The sequence below is a fragment of the Poecilia reticulata genome, linkage group LG5, assembly GCF_000633615.1.
Source record: "Poecilia reticulata strain Guanapo linkage group LG5, Guppy_female_1.0+MT, whole genome shotgun sequence".
Classification (NCBI taxonomy): domain Eukaryota; kingdom Metazoa; phylum Chordata; class Actinopteri; order Cyprinodontiformes; family Poeciliidae; genus Poecilia; species Poecilia reticulata.
Window position 1 is genome coordinate 13,738,506 of NC_024335.1, and position 25,574 is coordinate 13,764,079.

The 25,574-nt window shown below is 36.7% G+C and overlaps 1 protein-coding gene across 4 annotated transcripts; it reads right to left on the minus strand.

Moving 5' to 3' along the window:
• Positions 1 to 2,087: 2,087 nt before the first annotated feature.
• On the minus strand, positions 2,088 to 21,332 carry draxina (dorsal inhibitory axon guidance protein a). 4 transcript variants are annotated; one of them, XM_008409126.2, is made up of 8 exons: positions 21,145 to 21,332; positions 20,657 to 20,910; positions 9,265 to 9,785; positions 8,182 to 8,408; positions 5,112 to 5,238; positions 4,183 to 4,275; positions 3,889 to 3,978; positions 2,088 to 3,161 (listed from the first exon to the last, which is right to left on the minus strand). In XM_008409126.2, exons 3-8 carry the CDS (start codon positions 9,761 to 9,763, stop codon positions 3,049 to 3,051), a joined length of 1,149 nt encoding a protein of 382 aa, XP_008407348.1. In that variant the 5' UTR covers positions 9,764 to 9,785; positions 20,657 to 20,910; positions 21,145 to 21,332; the 3' UTR covers positions 2,088 to 3,048. The 4 variants fall into 4 exon arrangements, with proteins under 4 accessions (XP_008407348.1, XP_008407351.1, XP_008407347.1 ...); XM_008409129.2 differs by having other exon boundaries at positions 5,112 to 5,223; positions 9,265 to 9,788; positions 21,145 to 21,330; XM_008409125.2 differs by having other exon boundaries at positions 9,265 to 9,788; positions 21,145 to 21,330.
• Positions 21,333 to 25,574: the final 4,242 nt, after the last annotated feature.

The window sequence follows — 25,574 nt, forward strand, 5'->3', positions numbered from 1 at the left end:
GCTTTACTGGTATATATTCACTCAACACATCCACTGCATTATTTAAAGTGTTATTATGGGTGACACAAAAGTCATGCTAAAGTTAGATTAATGGAGCAGCAGCATCTGGAAGTAGACACATTCACATAAATCAGATAAAAATCAGGTTTTAAAGCATCTYTAAAAAGTTTCATTCCTTAGGAGTAAAAGTAGTGGAAGAAACAATAGAAATTGTTTCTTCCACTATGAAAAAGTTAAGATTAAATTAAATTGGTTTTGTAAAGGCAAACACACCATAGTTGATTTTTGTTTCCAGATTTTTACTTTTCCTAGGGGGTAGAGACTAGCCATGAATATTCAAAGGGTTTTCATCTCTTGAAGGACAGCTATAATACTTCATTCTGTGAGCTAAATAACATTATGGCTGTTTATCTAAAAAATTATCTAAAAATGTACGCATCTGTGTAAACTGTCATCTTTTTAAAGTAAATTGCCACGTAGTAATATGCAAACTGTAACATTTTCCCTTTGCTAATTGATGGAAATGATCAACCCTGATCCTCAACATAAATTATGTGGGCATCAGCAGCAGACCTTTAAAATGCTAATGTAATATGCACTTCTGCTGACCTTTTTCTGTAGTTTTAATCAGGCCTAGTCCTGCCACCTCTGCCCTGTTTACCTAAACAGAGTTGATCTTTTGTGTGCAGCGATGAAGGCAGATGGTCTGTGCACCGTCCTTTGTGACCCCGGGGCCCAGGTCACCTCTGAAACCATGTGACAGCTCATGACTCTGTTGTTGCTGACCACATAAATTTTCTTGTAAAATTAACTTATATGTAAAATGACATTTAATATTCAACTCGTGCTGAATGAGTGACGCCTTTTTTGTTGAGTTTTTGCAACAGAGGATATTTTACTCAGGAAAAACCTTTAATGTTAGTCATATTTTTTTACTTGATTTGTTGAAAAAATGTAGGTTAAAATGAACAGTTTTATGTTTAATGCMTTTAACATAAGTGTTTATGTTATTTCACCTCAGTATGTCAACACCTTGAGACGGGAAACAATGGTTTAACAGCTGTTCAAATAAGTAAATTTCAAATATGATTAAATGTTTTCTACTGCAGATTAAGACTACAGATAATTACCCCACCAAGCTTTACTTAAAAATCTCTTAACATYTTGAATTTACTCCAATAATTTGACAGTAGTTATGTTTGAGGTGACTATACGCTTCAAAGTCTATAGTTTTCTGACTCATTTTTCAACAGTATAGTGCCCAACAAAAGTAAGTGAACAWTTTTTACATTTTGTCAGAATGTCAAAGCATTTTACTGTGATTTCAATTTTCTTTTCATTGATCAATTCAAAGTAACATAATTCTGGAATGTGGAAATGAAATGACACAAGACTATMAAGAATTTTAAAAATTCTTTTCTCTGATACCCCTAAATAAAACCCTCTGAAAACCAACTGGCTTCAAAAGGTGGATAAACTCRTTAACATGACATATATTTGCAATCCACAATTCTCCCCTGTATGAAGATTTTGCAAGACATAGGAATAGCCAATAAGTCCTTTTTGCTACAGRCCATGTATGAGGTTACACAAATGTGTTAAAGTGTCATAGTTAGTCAGTTACGTATTTTGAACCCAGAAGAGCAACAGTTCTTATATTAAACTGCTAATATTTGCAATAATCTCAAGTAACTCAGATTTCCATGGAAGACTTGTGGAAGGGAACACAATTAATAGTTGAACCTAATGAACCAGATCACTTTTAAACGGTCATTTTGTTGAACAAAGATATAAAAGATATAACAGTTACATTCTTCTAATAAAACTRGGGCATTTTTAAATCCATTTTATGACTGACATACATCAGAGCATCAGAAATAAAATGATAATTTTGAGAGCCTAAATTTGATGTGCAATCGTAGCAGTAGGACTTCAGTTCAGTTCAATTATGTAACGAGAACTTTTTAAATATAAAAATCCAGATTTGTTTTTTCCAATTTGCATATGCGGCTGATACTGAAGAAATTCTGTTCGGGAGCAATTTAAAAAAAAATCCATTGWCRCTACATAGGAAAAGATACATTACATACAGTTTCTTAGCAACTGTTTAATCATGAAAAGCGAAAAACAGAAATTATAGACAAATATATGCAAATACAGAATAAATACAAAACAAATATTAGGRCATGAGTGACATTAGACTGAAAAGTAAAATGGTATCATTGTTGATTTAAGTTCCATTAGRAAACTTTGAGCTGTGGCATCATTTTTAGAACATCCTTGGCATTTAGATCAGCCTTATATTCATATATCAGACCAATTGAAATAGTATTTATGACTAACATGGTAAACTTGCTCAACATGTTGGCCACAAGCTAAACAAAAACAAACAAACAAAAACATTCCGTGTTTTTAAAACGCACTCCAGTGAGTGATTGTTTATTGGGTTTAAAGTAATCCAACTTGCAGACGTTGAACTCTAAAGAAATTAAACCAGTATTGTAAAGGCATTTCAAGAGGTAAGTCAATTGGATCCAGTATAGGATTGTTGCTAAAATTAAAAACAAACTCAAATTTTGCATGACAGACAACACCAAAGTCAATCAACAACTAAAAACTGCAACAATTACTAATTTAACTTGGTGAATCGGATTGAATTTGATCAATCAAATGACATGAAAACAGCAAGACATTTTCAAACAACCAGTGGGCTTGGTACATTTTGTAAAGAGTCTTGTTGTAGAAACCTTTTTAAAATAMATTTTTAGAGTAAAACCAGGTGCTTAAAGATGCTGACTTGCTGGGACAGGGCACACAGTAATCCCATAATGAAACATTAAAGGATTTTTAATTAGCTGTACTTTGATATAAAGGCCCAGATGTTTGTGTCCAATCAGCTAACATTTGCAGATTGATTTGATAAAAAAACAAACAAAAAAAMCCCACAAGGGATCATYTTTAAGCACTTAGKTCTTTAGAAGTGTCATGGCTGTCCTGTTGTATTTGACAAAGTCATGTTTTTTCTCCATGCTTATTYCTCTCTCATCTTCATATGGTGATGAAGCCTCCTTGGTCATTGCTGACTGAGTCTGGGACGACRCACCGGCCCCTCCTCCTGGTCACACGTCTCTTCCGATGAAATTTAGCATAACATCGAAATCCTGAAAGATATATTCAYAAAGCACCTTTGCTCAAATCTAAATCAGCCAAATGTAAGATTACAGGAGCATTGTGAGGAAACTTTCAGTATTCATTCATGAGAGTTGAGGAACACTCTGCATAGGTTCTCTGTCTAGCCCAAGAAAACACAGAAAAACACAGGGTGGTGGACAAGCAATGATGCATGTACACACTGCACTTTGCAATATAACGTAACCACTCAACCAAATATGCATGGTTTGTACTGTGAGAGGAAGCCGGGGTATCGGCGAAAAACCAATGCATACATATGGAGAACAATCAAACTCCGTGCAGTAAGACCCCTGGCTGGGACTCAAACCCCAAGACCTTGGATGAAGTTGGATAAAATATCTGAAAACCCACGTATTGTGTCAAAATCTACAGAAATTCAAGAACTGATAGAAACTTTATTTTGACATTGATCAATCAGGAAAGGGTTACACAGCAGGCTTTGGGAGTCTAGGAAATCACAGTGACACGTCTCATTCACAAATGGAGAAAAGACGGARCAGTAATTGACTCATGTTTATTTTAAAAGTAAACCATTCTATTCAGCAGCTGTAATTCTGTTTCACAGAATAATTTAGCATGTTTGAKGTAACTTTAGTCTAATTCTTTTGGAATTATTCATAATGAAATTGAGATGTTGATTTAAGTCAACAATTAAAAACGATCAAAATCGCATCCACTGTGACTGGATCTACTTACCTTCCTCACACATGCAATCATCGTAACATTTGTTGTTCAGGCCCCTGTTGTGAGGTTTGCACTCATGTTGTCTCAGGTCACAACAGGAACCTGATGMACAAGAAACACAGAAATTATAACATGAAAATGAATACACAGACAGTTTGGATTGCTAGAAGCAYATATTGTGTTATGACAAGGGTAATCTAAAAGATGCTTATTTTGGAGTGATGAAATTATTTKTTGAGTTAAGTGATGTGTGAATTAAATAATCAAATTCTATCTAATTAAGGAGTTATTTATGTTCACACTGACCTGGAAGACAGTCCAGATGGTGGTCACATGGCTCAACTGCATCCACATCTGCTGTCAAATTTCCACTGCTGAGGTTTTTACTCCGTCTCTTGTCTGCAGCAGGAAAATCATTTCAACACAACAGGTTTATTTTAAACAAAACTGATCAAAGAGGTTGTAACTATGGCAATTATCTTTTCTTCACGGTTTTTAAAATKTATTTTTATGGTTTTAACAAGACATARTTCATCTGTCTTCTAATCTCAGGGCACAACTTCAGTGACCCCAGACACTTACCAACCTATAAAGGGCCTTTATTGTGTATCAAGATATCATAATTGCTTCTCCAAAATCTTTTATTGAGGTTTTTCATGAACTATTTCAGTTCTTTAACTGAATTAGCTTAAGAAGAATTTGTCTTTCTTCTTCTTAATTAAGAGGACATGTTTCTTTAAAAGTCAGATAATTGTTTTCATGGCATGCTACACATGCTGTAWGTTTTGTTTTAAAACACTGAGTGGAATTCAGTGGTTTAGATTTTAAAAACTTYGCTTTCGACTTTTCTTAGAGTTCTGGCACCCCATAAATCTATCTGAAATTAGATTCTTCGTTTTAAGTGACTTTTCCAAAATTGGACTGCAAAGCTTTGATTTMACAGGTAATAACAATACTGCACTACAAACCATGACCAAAGAAACTAATGTGACAATTATGTTCAAAAAATTTATTATTTGAGKTGTAAAATTARTGCCTATTGTAAAAMCCATGTGYGTTTTAGCCCTGCTATAATATCTAAAATTAAATAATTGTATTACAAATCTGTTAGAAAAATTATACAGTGMTATAAACCAGGAGGTTGGCTTTTTAATCAGGCAGACCATGTGCTTAACAAGATTTCCCCCGTCAATTAAAAATCTTTAATAAATCTGCATTACAGTGACTTTATGAACCTTTCTTTCTGGAAGATGGCCAGGAATCCACAGGCTTCATATCTTCATAATCCGTCCAGTCAAAGAGCGTCATGTCCAACGTGGGCATCACCTCTCCTTGACCTTGTCCAGACTTCTGAAAGTCAAACTTAAATTGAAACTGCAAGGTCACAGTATTTCAGAGGAATCATTATCATTAAGTCTCACACAGAGTTTGTGCAAAGAAACAAATAACATGCAGATGAACAAATAATTGAATCTTCTTTTCGATTAAAAACTGGAACCACAACATAAAGTTCATACAGTGAGTGGTGTAAGTAACACACTAGAGACAGTTTCTTCCGGTTTACCCAGCAGCAATAAGTTAAAACAGTTTGCAGGTAAATGCATTAATGATGTTCTTATTGCAATATTTTTGTTGTGACCAGCAGCAGTGAAGCATCAGTGATTCATAAACTATCCTGAAAGGACAACAGAGACAGCAGCTAAGCTTCAGAAAACAATCGATTGGTAGCAGAGAAAACGTCTGCCCACAGACCAGCATACAAATAAACTTTACACTGCTTCTGTGTTTTAAATACACAGTTTAGAGACTGAACCTTATAGATCATTAACCACAACTGCATACTTCATCTGTTTTTATTATGCAACAGCAGAGACTAAGTCTGGCATGAAGTGCTTCAGGAGCCGAACTTGTGTGCTTTGTAACATTTACAAAACACTAGATGATAGTGAAGGATTAAACAATACAATATGCCCCCATTAGGTCTCCAGTTTTAAAAGCAATATCTCAGATTAAAAATTAACGATCTCTCTTTCACCTTGCCGTTTGAATTTTTTTTMATCTTCGGCCTGAGTCATGTTTTTATTTAAGTGGAAGTGCTTTCAAATTTAAATATTCTTCCTTCAGTCTAATAATAATGTTCATATGAGAAATGTGTGTCACTTCAGCAAAACAAATCCCCACAGTCATTTCCTGAGCTGTTCTATTTTGCAATAAAAGCCATGAAAAATATTTCCAGATTCAGTTCCTTCATGGAAAACAAATGCCTCACAGTGTAATTCAGTCAGCAGGACTTTGAGATGTTTCAGATTAAATACTTTAAACAGTAAAACCCCTGGTGAAAYAAGATCCATACTTTTCTTCAGCCTCTGGAAATAGCCTATTGGAAATATCAATTAGTTTAACAGCAGGAGGTACCTGCTTCTGTACAGCTGCTCTTTAAACCTTGAATAAAAAGTGGATTAAGTGCTAATTAAAAAAATCTTGCTTTATGCTCACAACTGTGAACACTGGTCTTCCTAGGGCTTTTTAGTCTTTCATAGTACAAAAATATTTAATGACATTTTTTTTTTTTTTTTTTTTTTAGAAAAAGGTATCTTCTTGGATGTCAGAGCACAGCACCTGTTTCAAGACATTAAACCCTGTGAATTCTTATGTGGTGCACTGGATTTTCAAAAGTTTAGAAATGTGCTTGTAATCTTTTCCAGCCTAATAGATTTTCTTTGTTATTTTGGTTCTACCCCTCCCGACCCCACTGAGGGACAAGGGTGTAAGAAAATGGATGGATGGATGGATTTTGGTTCTTATCTGCTCTTGGTTTTTCTATGAATTGAGAAATGATGGGKTTTTTTGGCAGTCTTGTACCCTTCTTGTAGCACTCTACAAATGGCCTTTCTGCAAGAAGAAAGAAATTGTTGAAAGAATTTCAGTAATAAATTCTCCAACAAACAGTGTAGGGGACACAAGAGACATTTGGTCAGATGAGATTATACTGCGAATTCAACTATGTGGCCATATAAAATAATCTATGTTGAGAGAAACTAACAGACACACCATTTCCATGATGAAATATGSTAGTGGCAGCATCATGAATGCAGCAGGGACTGGGAGATTGGTTGATGGGAAAGCTGATAAACTTGAATACAGAGCAATATTCAAGAAAATTACAAAAATCTCTAACGCTATCAATTCTCCTCCAGACATACAACACGTGGGAACTGTTCACCATCTCTGAACAGGGCTACAATGCAAAGCACATTAAGACATTAAAATTACTAAGTAGAAGAATAGATGTAAATACAAATGAGAACCTCTACCAAGACTTGAAACACCCTACCTATTTAATCTCATTGAGCTTGAACTAATTAGTGAGAAAAAACTGACATACATTTTTGGATCCTGAATGTGCAAAGTTATGGAGACATATTGCAAAAGGCTTGCAGCTGCGCTTTCATGAATGTGGTTCTACAAAGCATCGAGTCCAGGGGGGACAGAAAGCAAATGTAAGTAAGACACTTTACTTTTTTTTTTTACACTACTCTACACATTACCGTGTGTGTTTCTCACATAAAATTCCAATAAAGTAGGCTGAAGTTTGTGTTTGTACAGTTAAGGGTGAGCAAATACTTTTGCAAAGCACTATGAAAAAATAACAAATATTGAATAGTTGGATTTCTACAGAGATCTGAAGGAGAAATGGAGCTCTTWGTGTTATGTTGTCTGTTATCGCTTCCAAAACTTATACTGCATAGTTGATAAAGTCCTAGTTTTATAATTTAATTGGTTCTAAGAAATCAATTTTATCTTTTACACTTCAGCCAAAGATGGGCGCATAATTAACTTCATGACCAGAAATGGACAGATCTTATTGAAAACATGTATGTCTCATTCTGGCTGGATGTGACAGGTGGTCAATGTCGGCCTCTGCACCCTGCAGTTTCTCCAGAGAACAAGCTCATAATAGAAGTAAAAAGCCTGAATGGTGGTGACACAAAGACAAAAAGGTGCTCACAGAAAACATGCTCTTGAACTCAGAGACCCAGCAGTCCGGTACTATTACAATGAATATGGTCATACCTCTCAAACACACTACAACTAAGAGCCGAGAGAGGTTGGATTGCTGGAGGACATTTTTCACCAGCAGCGTTCAGCTTCACAATTTCTTTTCTAAGATGAGCTAAGAGGTTTGGAGCAGCATAACTGCAGCAATGGGGCCCCATTTTCATTCCATTTCCCTGGCACACTGGAGTCACACTGAGGTACAGGAGACACAGCCTTTAATAAGCACTCCAGTTCTGCTGAGGTTACCTGGGGTTTGGCAGAGCCAGGGGGAAGCGTTGGGGGATGCTCGTTCGTCGCCGTGGTAACCATGGAGGAGTCAGAGTCAAAGAAGCTGTCAATGGGGGAGGGGGGTTCACTGGGTGGGGTCACGTCAAGGAAGGGGGAGGTAGATGGTGAGGATGAAGAGGGGGGAGGATCCTCGAATTGGTCTCTGTCCTTGAACGCAGAGCTGGCCTCAGGCCCTGAGGGAAACCCTGACAAGATGGAAAAACCGTTGTTTTGTTTTGAATCTGAACARAATCTGCAAGAGCGTACTCAGATCGCTTTTTTGTTTTTTCATAACAATTYCTATTTTACTTTGCAATGCTTTTTTTATACAGATGTTGTTTTCAAACGTGTTTCCTCCTGAACATTATTATTGYCGATCAGCCCAAAGTCATGCATGCATTTAATCCCCAGATTATTCATACGCTAGGCAGATTAGGTTCAATGAAAACCTTTCCTGTTTATTTAGGTTGGTGTTACGACTGGCTCAAGGTCATAACAAAACGGGAGACCATGCAGGGGTTAAAGTGTACTACATAGTGTACTTGAATTTGATAGCAAATCTGTGGAGGAAAATATAAAAATGCTGCACGACAAACRAATTAAAGTTTYAGAATTCTGAGTTAACTAAACAATTTTCTTTAAAATTAAAAATCCAAAATGTCACTAAATGAAATGTTTTTCTGTCTCTTTAATCTGTCATGACATCACCAACTTRTATTATGCACATTTGATAATAAACTCCATGGATTTATTGGTTTCCTTTAGAGCTTAAGCTCCACACAGCTCTTTTGTTTGAGCAAAGGTGAATTAAACGATAATGAGGACAAATACCTTTTGTGCAGTAGATTATTAGACCTTTAATTGTAATAGAGYTYACCTTTTCTGTGACATTTTAGGCTATAAAGAACCTGCAGCTTGTAATAACTAACATTAAACATATTTTGTTTGAGAATTATAGCAATATTTAACATCAGTGTTAAGTTTTGTTGTTAGCCCAGAACTGAAAATGGTTMAACTCAAAGTTCTGTTTAAACACTTGACCTGAACTTGTGCAAATCTCACCTTTTTTGTGTCGCACCTTGTCTCGTCGACTCCCTTGCTTCTTGTTCTCAAAAAGCTGCCTGTGTCCACTCCCATGGCCTCTTCCCTTGCGTGTTCCTACTAGCTGGTTTTCCTGGTTCTTGCTTTCCTGGTTCTGGGATGAGCTCTTCGCACCCTGTCGAGCTCTGTCCCTGCTTGGGCCCATTTCAACTCTCACTGGGTTCAGGCCCTCCAGGCCCGTCTCCTCATCATCAAGCCTGGGCAGAGGATGCAGGCYCCTGTGAGAGAGGATTCCAGCTTCGCCTTTAGCGTAGCGGCTCCTCTGGCTGCCGTGCCCCCTGCGATCYCTGCCATAGCTTTGGCTCTGCAGAACTTGACCAGGATACTGTAGGGCATTACTGCTACCTGCTGAGGTTTGTGCCTTTCTCCTCTTGCCATGTGGAGCAGCAGGATCAGCGCCTTGTGACACAGCCAGGATGGTAAACAGGAACACCAGCAGCAGACTCCAGTAGAGTGCCATTTTCTCTCCAATACGGCGCCACCTGCTGAGAGATGAAAACACATCTAAGTACTGCTCATTTTCWATTTTTKTATTAAATGTAAATTACCTAGAAGTTMTTAAACAGAAGCAGACTTTATCCTGTAAATGGTATATTTGCTTTTAGTAATTTGTTTTCACCTTTACATAGAGTTTGGTCATTTTTAGCCATAAAAACATACTTAGATATGGTTAGACAACCATTATTTTATTTTTCACTTCAAGAATGTAGAGAAGTCAAAATTTTTCGTTAAGCTTTTGCCCCTCATGTTCGGCATCTTGTCCTTTGTTGGAACATCTACAGCCGGGCATTTTGTACTGCCAGTTCATTGCACTGTTTAATAAGAGGTTTTGCATCTGCTTTGACAACCAACAATTTTGGGGTTTTTTTTTTTTTTTACAGAAAAGAAAATTTGTTTTATGACATCAATATGAGTTGGAGGTGGTCTAAAGTTGACTTGGTTTGCTCAAAGGTGCTAATGTGTCAAATTGAATAAGAAACAAATAAACCAAACAGCAATCAGGGTTAAAATAAATGGAAATAGGGTGTAATCCAAAGCCTAAGAATATTATACATTTAAATATGTGAAAAAAAATAAACAAACATCATAATTTAAAAAAATAGAATAAAGAAAATAGACTTGTATGCACTGCGACAGACTGGCGACCTGTCCAGGGTGACCCCGCCTCTCGCCCGAAACGTTAGCTGGAGATAGTCACCAGCAACCCTCCCGATCCCATTAAGGGACAAGGGTGCAAGAAAATGGATGGATGGATGGACTTGTATGCAATGCTTTGAGTGCTCACTATTTGTTTATGGGTACAAAACTGAGAAAAGAACCACATTGGTAGTATTAGTAGCTTGCAAGGATTAACTTTTATTTTAAGTGTTTCACAGAAAGATTGGAAATCAACTGAATTTATTTCATTGAGCTCATTCAGCCCAGACTAACAGTTCTAGAGATGATGTTTTTTAATTGTGATCATTTAAAAAAATATTTGTTTGGCATTTTAACTGTGTAATCTAATTTTAATTGTTGTGTAACTACTGGTCAGGACTCCCCTGAAAAAATAGGTTTTTAATCTCAAAGGGACTTTACTGGTTGAACAATAAAAAAGCTCTTCCTCTTTTTCACAATGCTTCTTACATTTCCACTCCTGTGCCTTCATACATAACTCAAAATAAGACACTGCACTGCGCACATCTTTCATCACTGTCTATTCAGTGGTCTCAGGAGCCCTCCAGCTGCACCTTTCATTATGAAAGTCAACATATCTGYGAGWTGTGACTGAACTGAAATATGAGGCTCAGTATATCTACATTATTGGTGTGTCACTGCAACCAAATGTGAATAAAATATGTGAAGAACAAAGCAGTGGAGCGGGACATTTATTATTTTTTATCACTGCCTKGAGGCCCACTACCGTATAGGACAATACAGTAAAACATTTTTYAGCTTACATTCTGATTTAACATCAGTAGGCAGTTACTTGCATCTTGAGTTTAATATATAAATTTAATTTAGCTTATTGTACTGTGATCGTGATAWTGCAAAGCACAACTAGGTTAAAGGTACAATATAAAAATGAAATATAATGTGTACCTAACTCTTTGTCTTCATGATTTAATGTACTAAAAATGACATGTTTAGGATGGAGGTAGAACCATGCATAGTAGGAAAGTTACAAAGAATTCAAATGTAACCCTGTAAGATTTAGAGTAATATATGAAATAAAAATAATAAAGCATGTTTAACTCCAGTATGTATTTTGCACTGCTCGACTGTATAGCTTTCCATTTATCGAGRTAGTTTGTGACAGTTTATACAATAAAAAACAATTTTTATAAAATCACKGCATGATCTCAATTGCTTTAAACTCATCCCWGTGTGCATTCAAAGCTCCACAAAAACACTCACTCCACAGATAGCAAGTGAAGCATGTTATGTTATGATTACTTYCTGATTACAGTGAATGAAAATATTTCAGATTACAATATTCAATCAGACCAACACAAAACATGTTTAATACATTAATGTGGGCTTAATGAAATAATGTTTAATACCTGCTTAAAGACTATTAAAGAAAAAAAAATTTAAAAGAAATAATCTGAAAAGCGAGCCTCAATTGAATGCCTTTTCTAATTTGTTTATCATGACTGTAAATAAGAAATAACTCCGTAGCTTCCTAATGGGACTTCTTTTAATATGACATATAGATTATTGCCTCCTCAGATTATTGTAATCGTCAGTGGCGCTGCCGTGTGTTCTCGTTATTATTCCCAGCACYGCACAACAGGCGCAGAGGTGGTTTTCCTCCTTAGTAAAACTCAAGATGACATAGTTAAAAATTGTTTGTTTTGTCCTCTTCTTAAACTGATACAATCCATCGCTGCAGACAGTGCACACAGCTGTTATGGTGTTGCAGCAGGCGGGTCTCTTGTGTTAAAAGACAAACTGCGGTGCAGGGTATACAGAAAATCAATGAGCAAGAAGTATTGAGCTGTTAGTGATGGTGAGTGTGTGCTCTCTCTGAGCCTGTAAGGYTRACTTGTGAGGGGGGCTGGGGCCTGATGAGGTCTTTGGTCTTTCATCACACTAAGTTGAGAAAGGCACACCATTGGTACACATGGGACATTTAAGGGTTTCTAGAAATAACAAAAAAGAATAGTCCGCTTTGTGTGAGGTGTGTGTGCATGTGCRTGTGTGTTCGTAAATTGGGCAGAGGATAGTRCTGATGTCAGGGGAAATTTGCAGTGYGAGTGTAAGTATCACTCATGGGATTTAAAGCTGGAGTATGTCAATGGACCTCTGGGAGTTCAACCAGCTGGGCTCTTTGAAAACTAGTGCATGTGGCTCTTTACTGGGGTGAGATCTTTATCTCTAAGTAGGCCTTCGGGGTGTCAAAGGTCAGGGTTATCAGCTGTGTGACATAGTCAGAGCTTAGCCAGAACGGGAATCTGTTTGTTTGACAKAAGAAGTGTTGCTGATGTTGAGTGCTTAACCCTGTAAGACCAAAAGAGGGATACAGTGGACAAATAAACTAACAAATGGACAGAAAATGGCTTAAACATGTATATTATCACGTACCTGTTTGACTTTTTATGCACATTWAAGTGAGACTGCTCTAGAACTGGATGATTATTTTCATGGCTGTTTGAAAAAAATGTTGACCAATTTTAAGATAATTTCAAATTTCTTTTTCACCAACTTCTCTAGTAAAAATATCACTTTTTATACTTTTTGGTCCCACGATAATATTAGATGACTAATGTTGAAGACGAAATTCATTGGCAATTTCTTTAAAATTTTTATTGCAGTGTCTTYTTTTCTGGCCAGCATCTTTAAGTAGATATATTTACTCCAAAGTTATGTCCTAATAATTTTACTTCAGATGCTAGTAACAAACCAGCTGCCTTGTAAAATAATCCAAAAATTGACCAAGTGAGAGCATGTTTGATCACAKCAGGTAGACAAATATTACAGTAATAACAGTTCTGGATATGAGGGATGTGGCGCCACTATCCGTGGACGGGGAACCAACAAAATTAATAAAAAAACAAAACAAGCATGACTAGGAAACTTGAAGTGAGTATTTACAAACAGCATATTATTTTTTGTATTTTGGAACAATTAGCAGTAAAGGAAAATAATGCAGCAGCAAAGTCAATACAGTTGGAAACAAAASACGAGTAAGTAAATAACATTTTTACACAAATCAATGAGATTTTTGGATCTAAATGGTTCAGCGAAATTATGAAATGTTTCTGTTTTGTTGCAAAAATGTTCAATTTGTTCTAAATTAATGCAAAAGTGCCATTTACCWGTAACACGTATTGTAAAGAATCATCCTAACAAGGCARAGACRGTCACTGTGTAAAAGCCGAGAGGTTCAAGTGTCGTTCTCTGCATACATACATAATTTCTTTACAATATGATCTTTGGTTCTTTGTCTGCATCTCCACAGGAGGCAGAAACAGCTGCAGGAGAAAGTCTGAATCCAAGTATAATTTTTTACCTTGAGAACCTAATCTTCTTTTATTGTTTTTCTGTTTTAGTCTCTTTTGATTGTTTAATCACAACTCATAGTTTAATTGTTTTTAGATAGCAAACAAATTTTAAGCGGTTATGGTTGAAAAATGAAAGCGTAAATCTAGCCTCGCACTGTCTTGCATGCTAATGACCAAATGYCAAAGTGATTAGTTAGGGCTGACGCATATCCAATAGCTAAAACAGATCGATACTTTATCCTGAACTGTGTGTCTGCAGCCTGTACATTATCATTGACAGCTCAGTGGTAAACCTGGCTGTAATTATATTCATAGAGGGAACAAAATCAGGCCAATGTCACACGAATACAGGAAGGCTGATGATCACTGTTAGCAAAACTTYGCAATGTATGTGACAATGTTTAGTACATTTTTAAARAGCGTCCTGCTGGTGTCATACTGTAGTAATTTGGGCTGCAAACATTATTTTGACAMGTCACAAAAACTCCAAAATGTATTTCCTAAGACTCTTCTGGGAACAGCAAAAAATGMAAGCTGTTTTAAAATAATTCAAGGTTCAGAACAACCATAAATGTTAGAGAACAACATTCCATTTTTTRTTAAATATAAAATTAGAGYAATATAGGTGTTTGAATATAAATGAAATAAGCACAAAAYGGCAGATTTTACAGCAGTATAAGTTGCCATGTGGTTCCTTTTTTGTATGGCATCATAATATCAAAATCCCACTTTTTAYTGGTACTATAAAGGCAGATGTGCATGCAGACAAGCGTTAAGGAAATTAAATATTCAACACCAATGAAATTCATGTATTGAATYCTTCTCATTAGTCAAAAGGAATCAAAGCTATATGGGAAAAAACATTTTCACTCAAGGAAAAGTGTTAGTGTTTTGCCTATTTTTCAAAAGAAAAATCCYCAATAGGATGTCTGAAAACYTATTAAAAGCAAGATTTCATAACTTGAAACACAGCTTTACAAAGAAATTTTGGCTTTCAGCCTGCAGTAAACATGTTTTACACCAACTGTGTCTTTTAGATAAGAAAAAGAAAAGCAAAAGAAATAAATAAATAAAAATCTTAAAGTGGAACCAGATAGTGGGAGCATTTTTCTTTATTTTTTTATTTTTTATTTTGCTATGCAAGACTCACTGGCTCCATTTTCACAAAGAGCAAAAATCGTCTTTTCAGAAGTATTTATTCTCAACCTGACAAAGATTGTTCTTTTTTTCTCCCTCTTTTGAGTGGAAGAATCAAAGGATAAATGCTCTGTTTGCAGAAACAAGTGCAAATCATAATCACCTGCACAGCAGATAAAAGCAGAAGCTTCACAACAACATGACCCTTCAAAGAAACCAGCTTTCTCAACAAAAAAAGAAAAGAGAAAAATGTGACGCTTACGTAGGAACAGAAGGCCTCCCCATCAAATCTGAGGCCTGAATAGAGCTGTCAGCTGAAAGGGAAAGCGACTGACTATCTCGGCGCAGCAGCGCCCCGTTTGCCTCTCGCAGACTTTCATGTGCTACTAAACAGGTGGCCCTTTGACGAGGCGCGGGGTGAGGGTGATAATGGAGCACTCTGGGTGGCATTCTGGGTTTCAAGCGCGGCATCTAGTGTGTCATAAACAACCACAGCCTCCTGCTGGTGCTATGTATTAAAACAAGCCTGTGTGCTGTTAGTGAAGCACAGCAGGACGAGCATCTGCACCGAGGTGATGGGACGCCACAAACTGGTGGCCTGACAGGTTTCTTTATCAACTTTCCTAAAGGGGATAATCTACCACTCGAATGGCAACCTTTAAATACCAAAAGGAGCTGTCAATAAAGTGTTTCAAGAATCACCTCGGACTTGAGGATGTTAGGAGAGTTCTTATCAAAAGAACTTAATATTCTGTCTAAATCATACTCTACATAGAGGGATTCAAAATGATGTTTGCCAGATTTTCYTTAATGCAGGCACCCTTTCACTGAATGTTAGCTGTTTAAATCAACTACGTACTTCTCAAAGTGCTGCAAAAAGGTMATTTTAATCTCTGTGTGACACAATGTAATCTTTTTTTTTTCTTTGAAAAAGACAAACAATGATGCACTGCTGGATTTCATTATAAACAACRGGAAGTTCCTACAAGATGTTTTATTGGTGACTTTAACTGAATTGCAGTCTTATTTGCTTTGTTTCCGTATATAGAACTATTTGTGATAAAACTGAGCTAAGTTTCAATACATTTGCATTAGGTGCATTGCACCGATTGCAGTTTTCTGACCGATCTCAAGATTATCGATCTTTAAAAAGGCTGACCTGCCGATTCTGATTTTGTCCGATATTTTTGGAAATGTCACAAAATATTGCAAGGAAGTTGCTGAGTTGGCTGAGTGGGATTAGTATTATTATCTGCAAAYGTGCAGACATGACCTGGTGGGCTATCAGTCAAACCTCTCTCACTGGAGAGCAGAAGAGGACATTGGTTGATTTTTAGATGTTTGCTGAGGTAGATAGGGTCAGGGGATAAGATCGGCTCCACATGTAAGTATCGACCAATTGCCAAGCTCCCAAAATAAAAGAAATCAGCACCGATAAATCAGCTGGGTGATAAATTGGTGCACCCCTAATTTGCATGTAAGTCTCTCTTGACAACAATCACATCTACATTGAAGAGTTACACAATTTTAACCTCCACTAAAGGTTTCAAAAACATGCAATATCAGACTTTCAAAGAATGCACTCACTCAAGAATATGTCAATCTAAGCTGGTCATTTATGTAAGACTAGGTTTGCCATTCTTACCTTCATGAAAATCTTTAATTTCTTACTTACTTAAATCTATTTGCCATATCTTGCTTTCATGCATGCATGACATCATTTAAAAAAAAATAAAGTTAAACATCAAGATATCGCAGGTACAGCTCTGTTACTTATAAAAAAAATTAGATTGAAAGCTCAATTTTAAAAAAAGCACACAACAAATTTTTCAATTGAACAATRAAGATGGTATCTTAGATTTTTATAAAATATTTATGTCTAACATTCACTCAAAAATGTGCTGATTTAATCGTTTGTCAAACTCTTTCAAGGCTCTTGTTTGACACATTTTACATTAGATGGCAAAACCTGGCTTGATTTTTATTTCAGCTCAATGAAACWAGAAAATCCTCACAAAGTAACAGGATATCTGCCCTCCTGCTGCTGCTTTTAAACAATGTAAATTTAAATATATATGGAAATACAAATGGTGCTGTATGGTGGACAATATGCACCCTGCATGAAATGTACCTTAAGGCATCATGCAATATAAGGCCASCTCTGGATTTTGTGTATTTAACAAAAGAAATGATGGTTGCGGTTAATAATCAAATAATTCTTTTTGGGGTTTTTCACAAATACATGGATTATTTTCTGTACCAATAAGCAGTACAAATGGATACTTTTATAAAATTAAATATAATTTAATTTTTCTTTAAAAGTATACTTTCCCCCCGCCCCCATAATTTTTTTAATGAAAAAATAATTTTTTTGTGTAGAAGCGTTTTTGTGGTGCTCATATGATCCAAATTTTATATTAAAATTTCAACATCAATTAGCTTACTCTGAACAATTCAGTTGTTGAATCATTGTATCTTCAGTGAAGGTGAGATTATAGCTGTGATTTTTACAGCAGGGGAGTGATAGCTATTTACATTTTGACAGATAAAGAAAAATCCTAAAATAAACATGACACAATTCACACAGATTTGATCTCTTAGACTCAGACTGAATTCTTGATCTGAATCTCAGCTTCTGACCGTCTGATACTGAATGTTTAAACTCGGCACTAGACTGAAGGGAAAAATGCGAGCTCCAATATAAAATGCAATAAAATCTTCAAATCAATTCTATATTTTTCGGAAGCCAGGGCAGGGAGGCCGAAATTGAGCTGTAATAGTTTACATTTGTAGAAAACACAATTTATATGTATGAGCGTGTGTGGTGGGAGCTTTCATAAGCACAGCACATGGCGCGAGATGGCCACCCGGGAGACATGAATCAAAGTAGAGTGTGTAAGTGTAAAATGATTGGTAATCTTGCAACAAATTGCAAAGCGGGCCCTATTGGAGTGCTGGATGATTAAGCTCTGATGAGATCAGAGACCTCTCTCCAGTCTGTGATCAACTGGTCAGTCCCTTAAGCAACGCTGTGCTCCAGTGACAGACTCCTTATAAAAATACACTTAACAGAGCCTGAACCCGGATCCGTGGCAGAGACAGAGAAGGTTGGAAAAAGAGAAGCGACGGGGCGGAACAGGAGGCGACCCTGGTATTAAACTGCTGCATGTGTGCATCTTTCAGCTTCACCTGCTGTGACACCAAACCTCGAGGAGCCATCTGCTCCCGTTGTTTTATCTCTCGGAGGAACCAGCAGGGCCATAAGGACCCAGCAAACAAAGACTCCAGAAACAGGCTGTTCAAGGAGAGCCGTCATGTTACACAGAGACACCTTTGCACCGTTTTGTTTCTGTATATGTGCAAAAAACAAAATTTGTGAATTTAAGATTAAGTATACTTTCATGATAAAATACAATCAASTCAAAAGCCWGCTCTTTTCCAGTCTTTTGAGCTATGCATAATGCGCTAATTTAAAGCAGTCTGTCAAAAAGAAACCACAGGTCACAACGTGGGTGTTGGTTGGCTTCAAGCTAACAAAAAAAATCCCCTTCAAGCTGCGTGGATCACTGAACTGTACACTTAAAACAGACTTAACATATAATGAGAGGGAAAATCTAAAATTAACTGCAGTAATCACAAGGAAAAATTTATGCTGAAAACACAAACAGGCTTTGCTCTGCATAATGCAATATCACTGTGCAATTAAGTAATAATGAAGCATGTTTGATTCATAAACACTTTACCTCTATATCTCTTTGCTTGGCTATAATATGTCTATTTGGTGCAGCATGGGTGATCAGAAATATCACCTCAAWAAAATTGGAGCAAAATWCYGAGATAGTTAATGGCACTGCTCAGTAAACACGTCTGCCAAGCTGCAGCTAACGCCATAAAACTTCATTTCCTCAGGGACCAATTCCACTGACTTCAGCACAATAAAACTGCTTTGTCTGTCAAATCCTCCACAGTCTTTGGTGGGATTCACACATTGACTGGAGGGGATTTCTGTAGCTCATAGGTGTGGAAAGCGAAGGCCATTGGAAGCAGTGATTTAAAAAAAAAAAAAGAGCCATAAGGAAGATCCATCTGTCAGCAACAGAAGATGAACAGAGCAGGGAAGACACAAAACAATTAGGTGGTAATTTGGTTGCAGGTACAACAGATGCAGGATGAAACCAGAACATTGTCTCCGAAGCGGCGCARCAGCAACAACATCTTGTGAAAACTCGTGCCAGTGCAGCAACACTTTAACTCTGCTTAAATCACTGCATGCACACAACTCACAGCAGGGAGACCTCCTCTGACACCCACACAGAGGCATGTTCCAGAAATGTTGCGAGACACAAGCAGCACCAAGAAGCGAAACAAGAGACGACCCACCGAGAGAAGTGAGAACGAGAGAGACAAATGGAAGGGGGAGGAGGAGGAGAGGGTGAGAAACTGGGAGGAAAATGAGAAAATGAGATGCAACACAGAAAGAGTAGAGGTGGCAAAGAAATAGAAATTGAGGGTTTATCTCATTTAAGTAAAGTGTCTAAGACACCAATTTATTTATAGCAGGAAGGAACACCAACTGAGTCTACTCAAACACAACGAAGCTTTGGCTGCTTCAGCCACCAACAAAACTTGTTCCTTCTGCTGACCCCTGAAATGTGGACACCTGTGTCTSTATGTGGACATTCCACGTGGGAACGGTTTGACCCACCAGCAGGGGGGAAACGCTYCTGTTTGGACATTATGAAGTGAAGCATGCAAACTAATTATATGAACCCCAAATTTTCTCTTCCCCTCGGCTTCACCTCCTCCTCCTTTTCACGGAGCGAGCAACACTCGCAGACGGATGCAGCCACATTTGGCAGCACTCAACACAATCAACAATGATCTCGCTCAGGATGAAACGTAGCAGGAGTGCAGCTCGTGCTGAGACCAAATGCAAAATTTCGAAACAATTTGTGAGATGGAGACAGTTTGAAATCACTGAAATAAGAAGGCTAGAAATAATATTTTTAAAATCCTAAAATAATACTTTGCAGAAACATTTTTTATTGACCCTCAAAAAATAGATTTTTGTGACAAACTTCTTAATTTTCAGAAAAATAACTCAGAAAAAGRACACAGCYTGAAACATAATGTCAGAGTGTCCTTGGGTGATTTTACTTATTCATCTTTCTGAACTGATAATCAGAGTTTCTGTTCACTCAACATTTAAACAGGATTTTTTTTTTGTTTTAGTCTTTTTCTGCTGACTAAATTCCTACAAATTCAGTCAATTTTTTTTGCAATGAACTGGTCACAATTGTTCCAACTCTCACTCAACACACGTCAACACTCTTTGATGTGGAGGACCAACAACAAACGGTGAAGAAGAGATAAGCTTTTCAATTCTTCGTGATTTTTCATGAAATTCCTGCCCCATTTCTTTGTTGTTTTTTTTTGGAAAAGCTATTACTTGAGCCACTTAAGCTTGGTAGTGTGAATCTAAATCGGATGCCTTTTCAAATTTTGATAATTAAGTTACTCCCTTCAAGTCAAACAGTTTTGCGCTGTAATCGGGGGAACTCAGTGGACACATTTCCGTGAATAAAGTTACATGCCACTGTAAACTCTCTCGAGCGTCTAAAAAACGCTTCAAAGCTAGAAAAAAAGCTATTCATTTACATTATAACATGCAAGGTAACAAACATTAACAAAGCATCTGAACGCAACGCCTGTGTTGAGATTGTTCTTACTTTACGTTGGTTTGTCGTTTTCCTTTGATTTGGTCTCGGATTTAAGCGGCAGTTGGGTCATAAGGCTTCAGGTGGGACAGAAACGCAGCGCAGCAGCAGCAGCAGAAACAGAAACAGAAGCAACACYCCGGTGGTCCGCTCTCCAAGATGATGTGCCGAGCATCCGGACACTCTCCTCCCACTTATGGAAGAGAAAAGACGCCAGATCGGGGTGCGCGCTCACGTTTGCGCGTCCGCTGAAGAAGTGAATGTGTCTGTGAGATTGCAGTGACCACAATGGCGTTATTATAGAAATAAGAAGGAAAWGGTTAACTTACAAAGTCAGAAACATATGAACACATAAAAATGTTAAAAAAAAMAATTCTAAATAACTTTCTATTTTCTGTGCGAACCTGAATATAAAGCATAGCTGAAAGGTCATTGCAAATGCATTCTTTAAAAAAYAAAAAAATATACATTGTATGAGTACATTTGTATTATGCACACACCTCAGATTTCAACTACTGCAGCTCTGTTTCCAGATCAAATCATATTATGTTACGTTTCTTTTTTTGTCTTATTAAATATCTCTCAATGATCCTCCCAAGCTCTTGCCTGATTATGGTGCAGCTCCAACTAACACGATATACAACAAACTTATTTTACTTTTTTTTGTTTTAATTGATCTTTCTTAAAATCTTTAATTGAAGTCTTAAAATAAATTTTCAAATTCTGAGAAATACAACTGGCGTGTCCAAAGTCAGTCCTCAAAGGTCAGTATCCTGCATGATGTCTCGCTGGTTCAACACAGCTGGATCAAATGATAGCTTGTTAGCAGCTCTCAGCAGAACATTGACATGCTGAGGAGGAGGAAGTAGCTGTCTCACCAGGGAGAGAACTACAACATGCAGGATACCGACCCCTGAGGACTCACTTTGAACACCCCGGATCTACAACAATGAATCACATGTGGGAATGGAAATAAGTCACCCCTTAGATTGTTTTTAAGGGTTAATTGGTTTATGCATTTATAAAATGCACCCTTTCTTAATATGACCCTCTTGATCATTCATGTTGAATGTCTTCAACAAAAGAGTAAAATTTGGACAAAGTGTTGAGCATCAAAAATGTGCCTCCCTTTTGAAGAACAGGATGTTGCTAGTCAGCCCAAATAACTGCATAAAAAATTAATTAAACAACCTGCAATCAAAACGTTTGCCATAAGAAGAGATCAATGWATTGCTGTCGTAGTTAWTTTGTAAATCTAGAATTATTGGAAGAGCTTAGAATAGTGGAAGAAGCTAAATTTGTTGGTCAAATAATTTTCTGTTTCAACCAAGYGTTTCAGACACTTTGCACCAATATGAAAATAACCACTTAGTAAATGTGCATGCCTGAATCTATGGGTGCGTCTGAATGAGTAATAAATGTTTTCAAAGTCAATAATCAGAGAGAAAATGCGAGAAATACTTCTACTGATATTCAGTAGAGAGTAAGGGTTTTCTACAATAGATATTCTCTGCAGTAAAACCCGGTCACTAAATCTTTCATAGGCTGCTTTTTCTCAAGAAGAGCTGCAGAGAATCCAACCACACTAAATCTGAATTTACACCCTGAGCCTTTTGTGTCCTGGCAGAGTTAAWGCCGTGTATTTGSCAAATAATTGTGCACAATTCACTTTTGGGAATCGGATGACATTTAGAAATGTAGGGTGCTGTTTTGCTTGTGACAAAATGAGCTTGTTAGCTTTATGGGAACAAGTGGAAAAGCTCTGTAGGCATGTAATCTTAACATTGACATAGAATTTGGTTGCAACTAAAGRAGACTGAGTGAGCCTGTTGAAGAAGATAACATAGACTTATAATCCCAGGAATATAAGTCTGTGGGTTTAGTTATCATCACTACAAATACTTAGGTTCTTATACTTTGGTACTTTTTTTTAGGTATGTGCTTATGAGCTGCCTCAAACTTTGCTGTGAGATGAGGAAATTGGTTTTTATCTTGAAGTTCAGAATACCACCTATATTTCTTATTTAAAACAACTGTGCAAAATTGGCAGCTATACAGATAAAAAGGATGACATTTAAAGAGGAACTCCTGCCGAGTGTGTGAYTTCCCTGAGACAAAATGYTTTTTTTAGAGATCATTATGGGAGTCAGTGACACATTTGCAGAAATCAAGAACTGTCTTTGTGAGAACATGTTGTCACACGTCTGTATTTAGCTGTGATATCAGGTCTCACACAGTAACAGAAGTCTTTCCACTTTCTCTTCTCTGCAAAAGCAAAAAAAAAAAAAAAAGTTGTTAGTTTTCTCAATAATTTCCTGCCATGGAAACTTGAGACTTGAAAAGTGCTTTTAGAGGCTGTATGATGACATTTTTAGTTTTTTTTGTTTTTTTTTATATAAAACTTTATATTAAAACTGGATCATAATTTGTGCTGAGGATGTTATTATTGCTCTCACTATTGTCAAGATACCCAATAAGTGTGCTGCTGCAAAATTATTGTATCTCCGTCCTCTACTTCCGACCTCCTTGATAAGATTATAAAGCCATGACATTAGAATAATCTAAATGGTCTATTTATTTCTGCAAATGCTTTTTATGTAAAACATTGTCTTAGATATAAGGACCATTAAGAACCATTTTCAGTATGTGATAAAAAAAAATTAAGTGAAGTATCTTGTWAATGTAATAATACTCCTTTAAATGTTGTTATATTTCAGTTACTAACTTTAACACAAAAATGGGAGGGGGATTTTTATGATAGACAAAGATAAAGTTAAGACCGGCCCAAGCCATAAGCAAACTGAGCGTCTGCTCATATATTATGGTCGAYCTGTCATTGTTTTCCATTACTTTGCCACTGCAGTGTACTGATTTTGCTTGTTTGTTGTTTTACTGTCCTTGCTGAAAATACAAATAAAACACATAAATTACCAGCCTTGCATTTTATGCAGCGTATTTAAGTATGTGAATTCAACTAAATACATAGACAAGTGTCAAATAAAACTAAGCTTTAAAAACTATGCCTATTTTTAATTTGACTTCACAACTATGTTCTATTTTGTGTTAATATATCACACACAACCACAACACATTGAAGTTATAAACTGCTCAAGAAATACACAACAGATGTATTAAATTTATACATTTATAAGTAACGTTGATTCACACTGTATTATTTAGGGGATCTCAATCAATTAAAGTTAATTGTATTGTTCACGAAAGCAACAAAGCTTCAGCTGCAGTGTGCTAAAATCACATCTAAAAAAAGTCCTTTGAAATCTTTGTTTACAGTAACTGCCATAATTAATGTTGTGCAAACAGTTACAGTCAATGCTGCACTGTTTTCTCAGGCCCTGTGGCATCTGTGTGTTTTGGGCCCTGTCTATAATTAGAAGGTTACWGAAACATGCAGAGTCTGGTCTGTATCACTGCAGCTACATTTCCACTGAATGTGACTTGACAGAAAACATCAAACTGTTAGCACAACTGACATAAGTTATATGAATGTTAATGTAATATCTTGATTTATTTTGCTCTCCCTTCATAAAGATTGAACTGAATAGTAGATCACTGCATCTGAACACATTTACAGTCTTGGTTTGAGCTGACTATTGATGTTCCAAAATTTACATTTTCATAATTTACCTATTAAAACTTCTGTGCACAACTCATCCTTCATTCTATAAGTTATTCTTTATGTCTTGTTTGAGAAGGGACACATAAAACAATATTACATCAAAATGTAATTTGTTATCTTATATCTCATTTGTCACGGTTTTTGAGCATGTTCACACAGAGTGATTATAGTAGGTGAAGAATGGAAGTGACTTTTTATGCCTTAGGAATTATGTGTAGATTTCATCCTGGACAGAAAATTAACAAAATAAATGGAAAAATGATCCCACAATGACAGACTTTTGAAACAACTTTTTAACATAAAGGCATACAATGTTCTACTTTTTGGGGTTGATTATTTTCCWACATTATTTGTCTGAAATTTCTGCATTTGCTATTCTTAGCAACAAGACCAGGAAATGGTTCACTCTTCTGTATTTCGACAAATTTAATGAATGGATGAGCTCAACTCAGCTTTTGTGTAAAATATTATCATGGGCCAATTTACTGTCAAATTAAATTGGAAGAAAAAAAAATGTGATTAATAAAGGACAAAGACTACGTTCTGCAACCAACATATTCTATCTAACACGTCAGTGAGAATCTTTCCATGAATAAAAAAAATGGTCAGGGCCACACAAAATCATTCCAATGGCCTTGGGCCCTTGATCTAACAAAAACAGATTAAATTATGAAGTTATGAATTATAAAAGTTATTAAATCTTGAATGTAAAACCACATCGTAGTATCCATCTGAATCAAAGGTTATTTTGTTTGTTTTAAAATGATCACTTAWAGTATGCATTGAAACATTTTAGCTTTGCCACATGTCTRGCATMAATCACACTGGGGCACAACAAAACTTGTAAAGCTGCAATACGGCAGTGTTGTGTTAGTAACCTATTGCCTGGAGGTCCACTCATAAATGGGTAAGGGCAGCATTGTTTCTGTCGAAGCGAAAAAAAAAATACTAGCAATGAAACAGATAGTGGAACCTAAACAAGGGGAGACAGGTTTCACAAAAATGGGGCCGATGGGGTATTAATAGGATCTGGTGGAGTACAATTTTAGTAGTCAGAAAGATAAGTGYGAGGAAAAGCAGGAGGACCCCCTGCTGATGCAGCTCATGCAATATCTGCTCGGAGCTCCCCAGCAGGCGCCAAGCACCCCATACCAGAGTGTCGAGCTTTGATTCTGCCAGGAACACGTTCGCTTTTCTAATAAGGGGGCAGATCATCTTATTTCTCCCCAGAYACAACCACAAATATAAATGAACACAAAGGCACACGGAAAAAAACCCACACACACTCTAAAA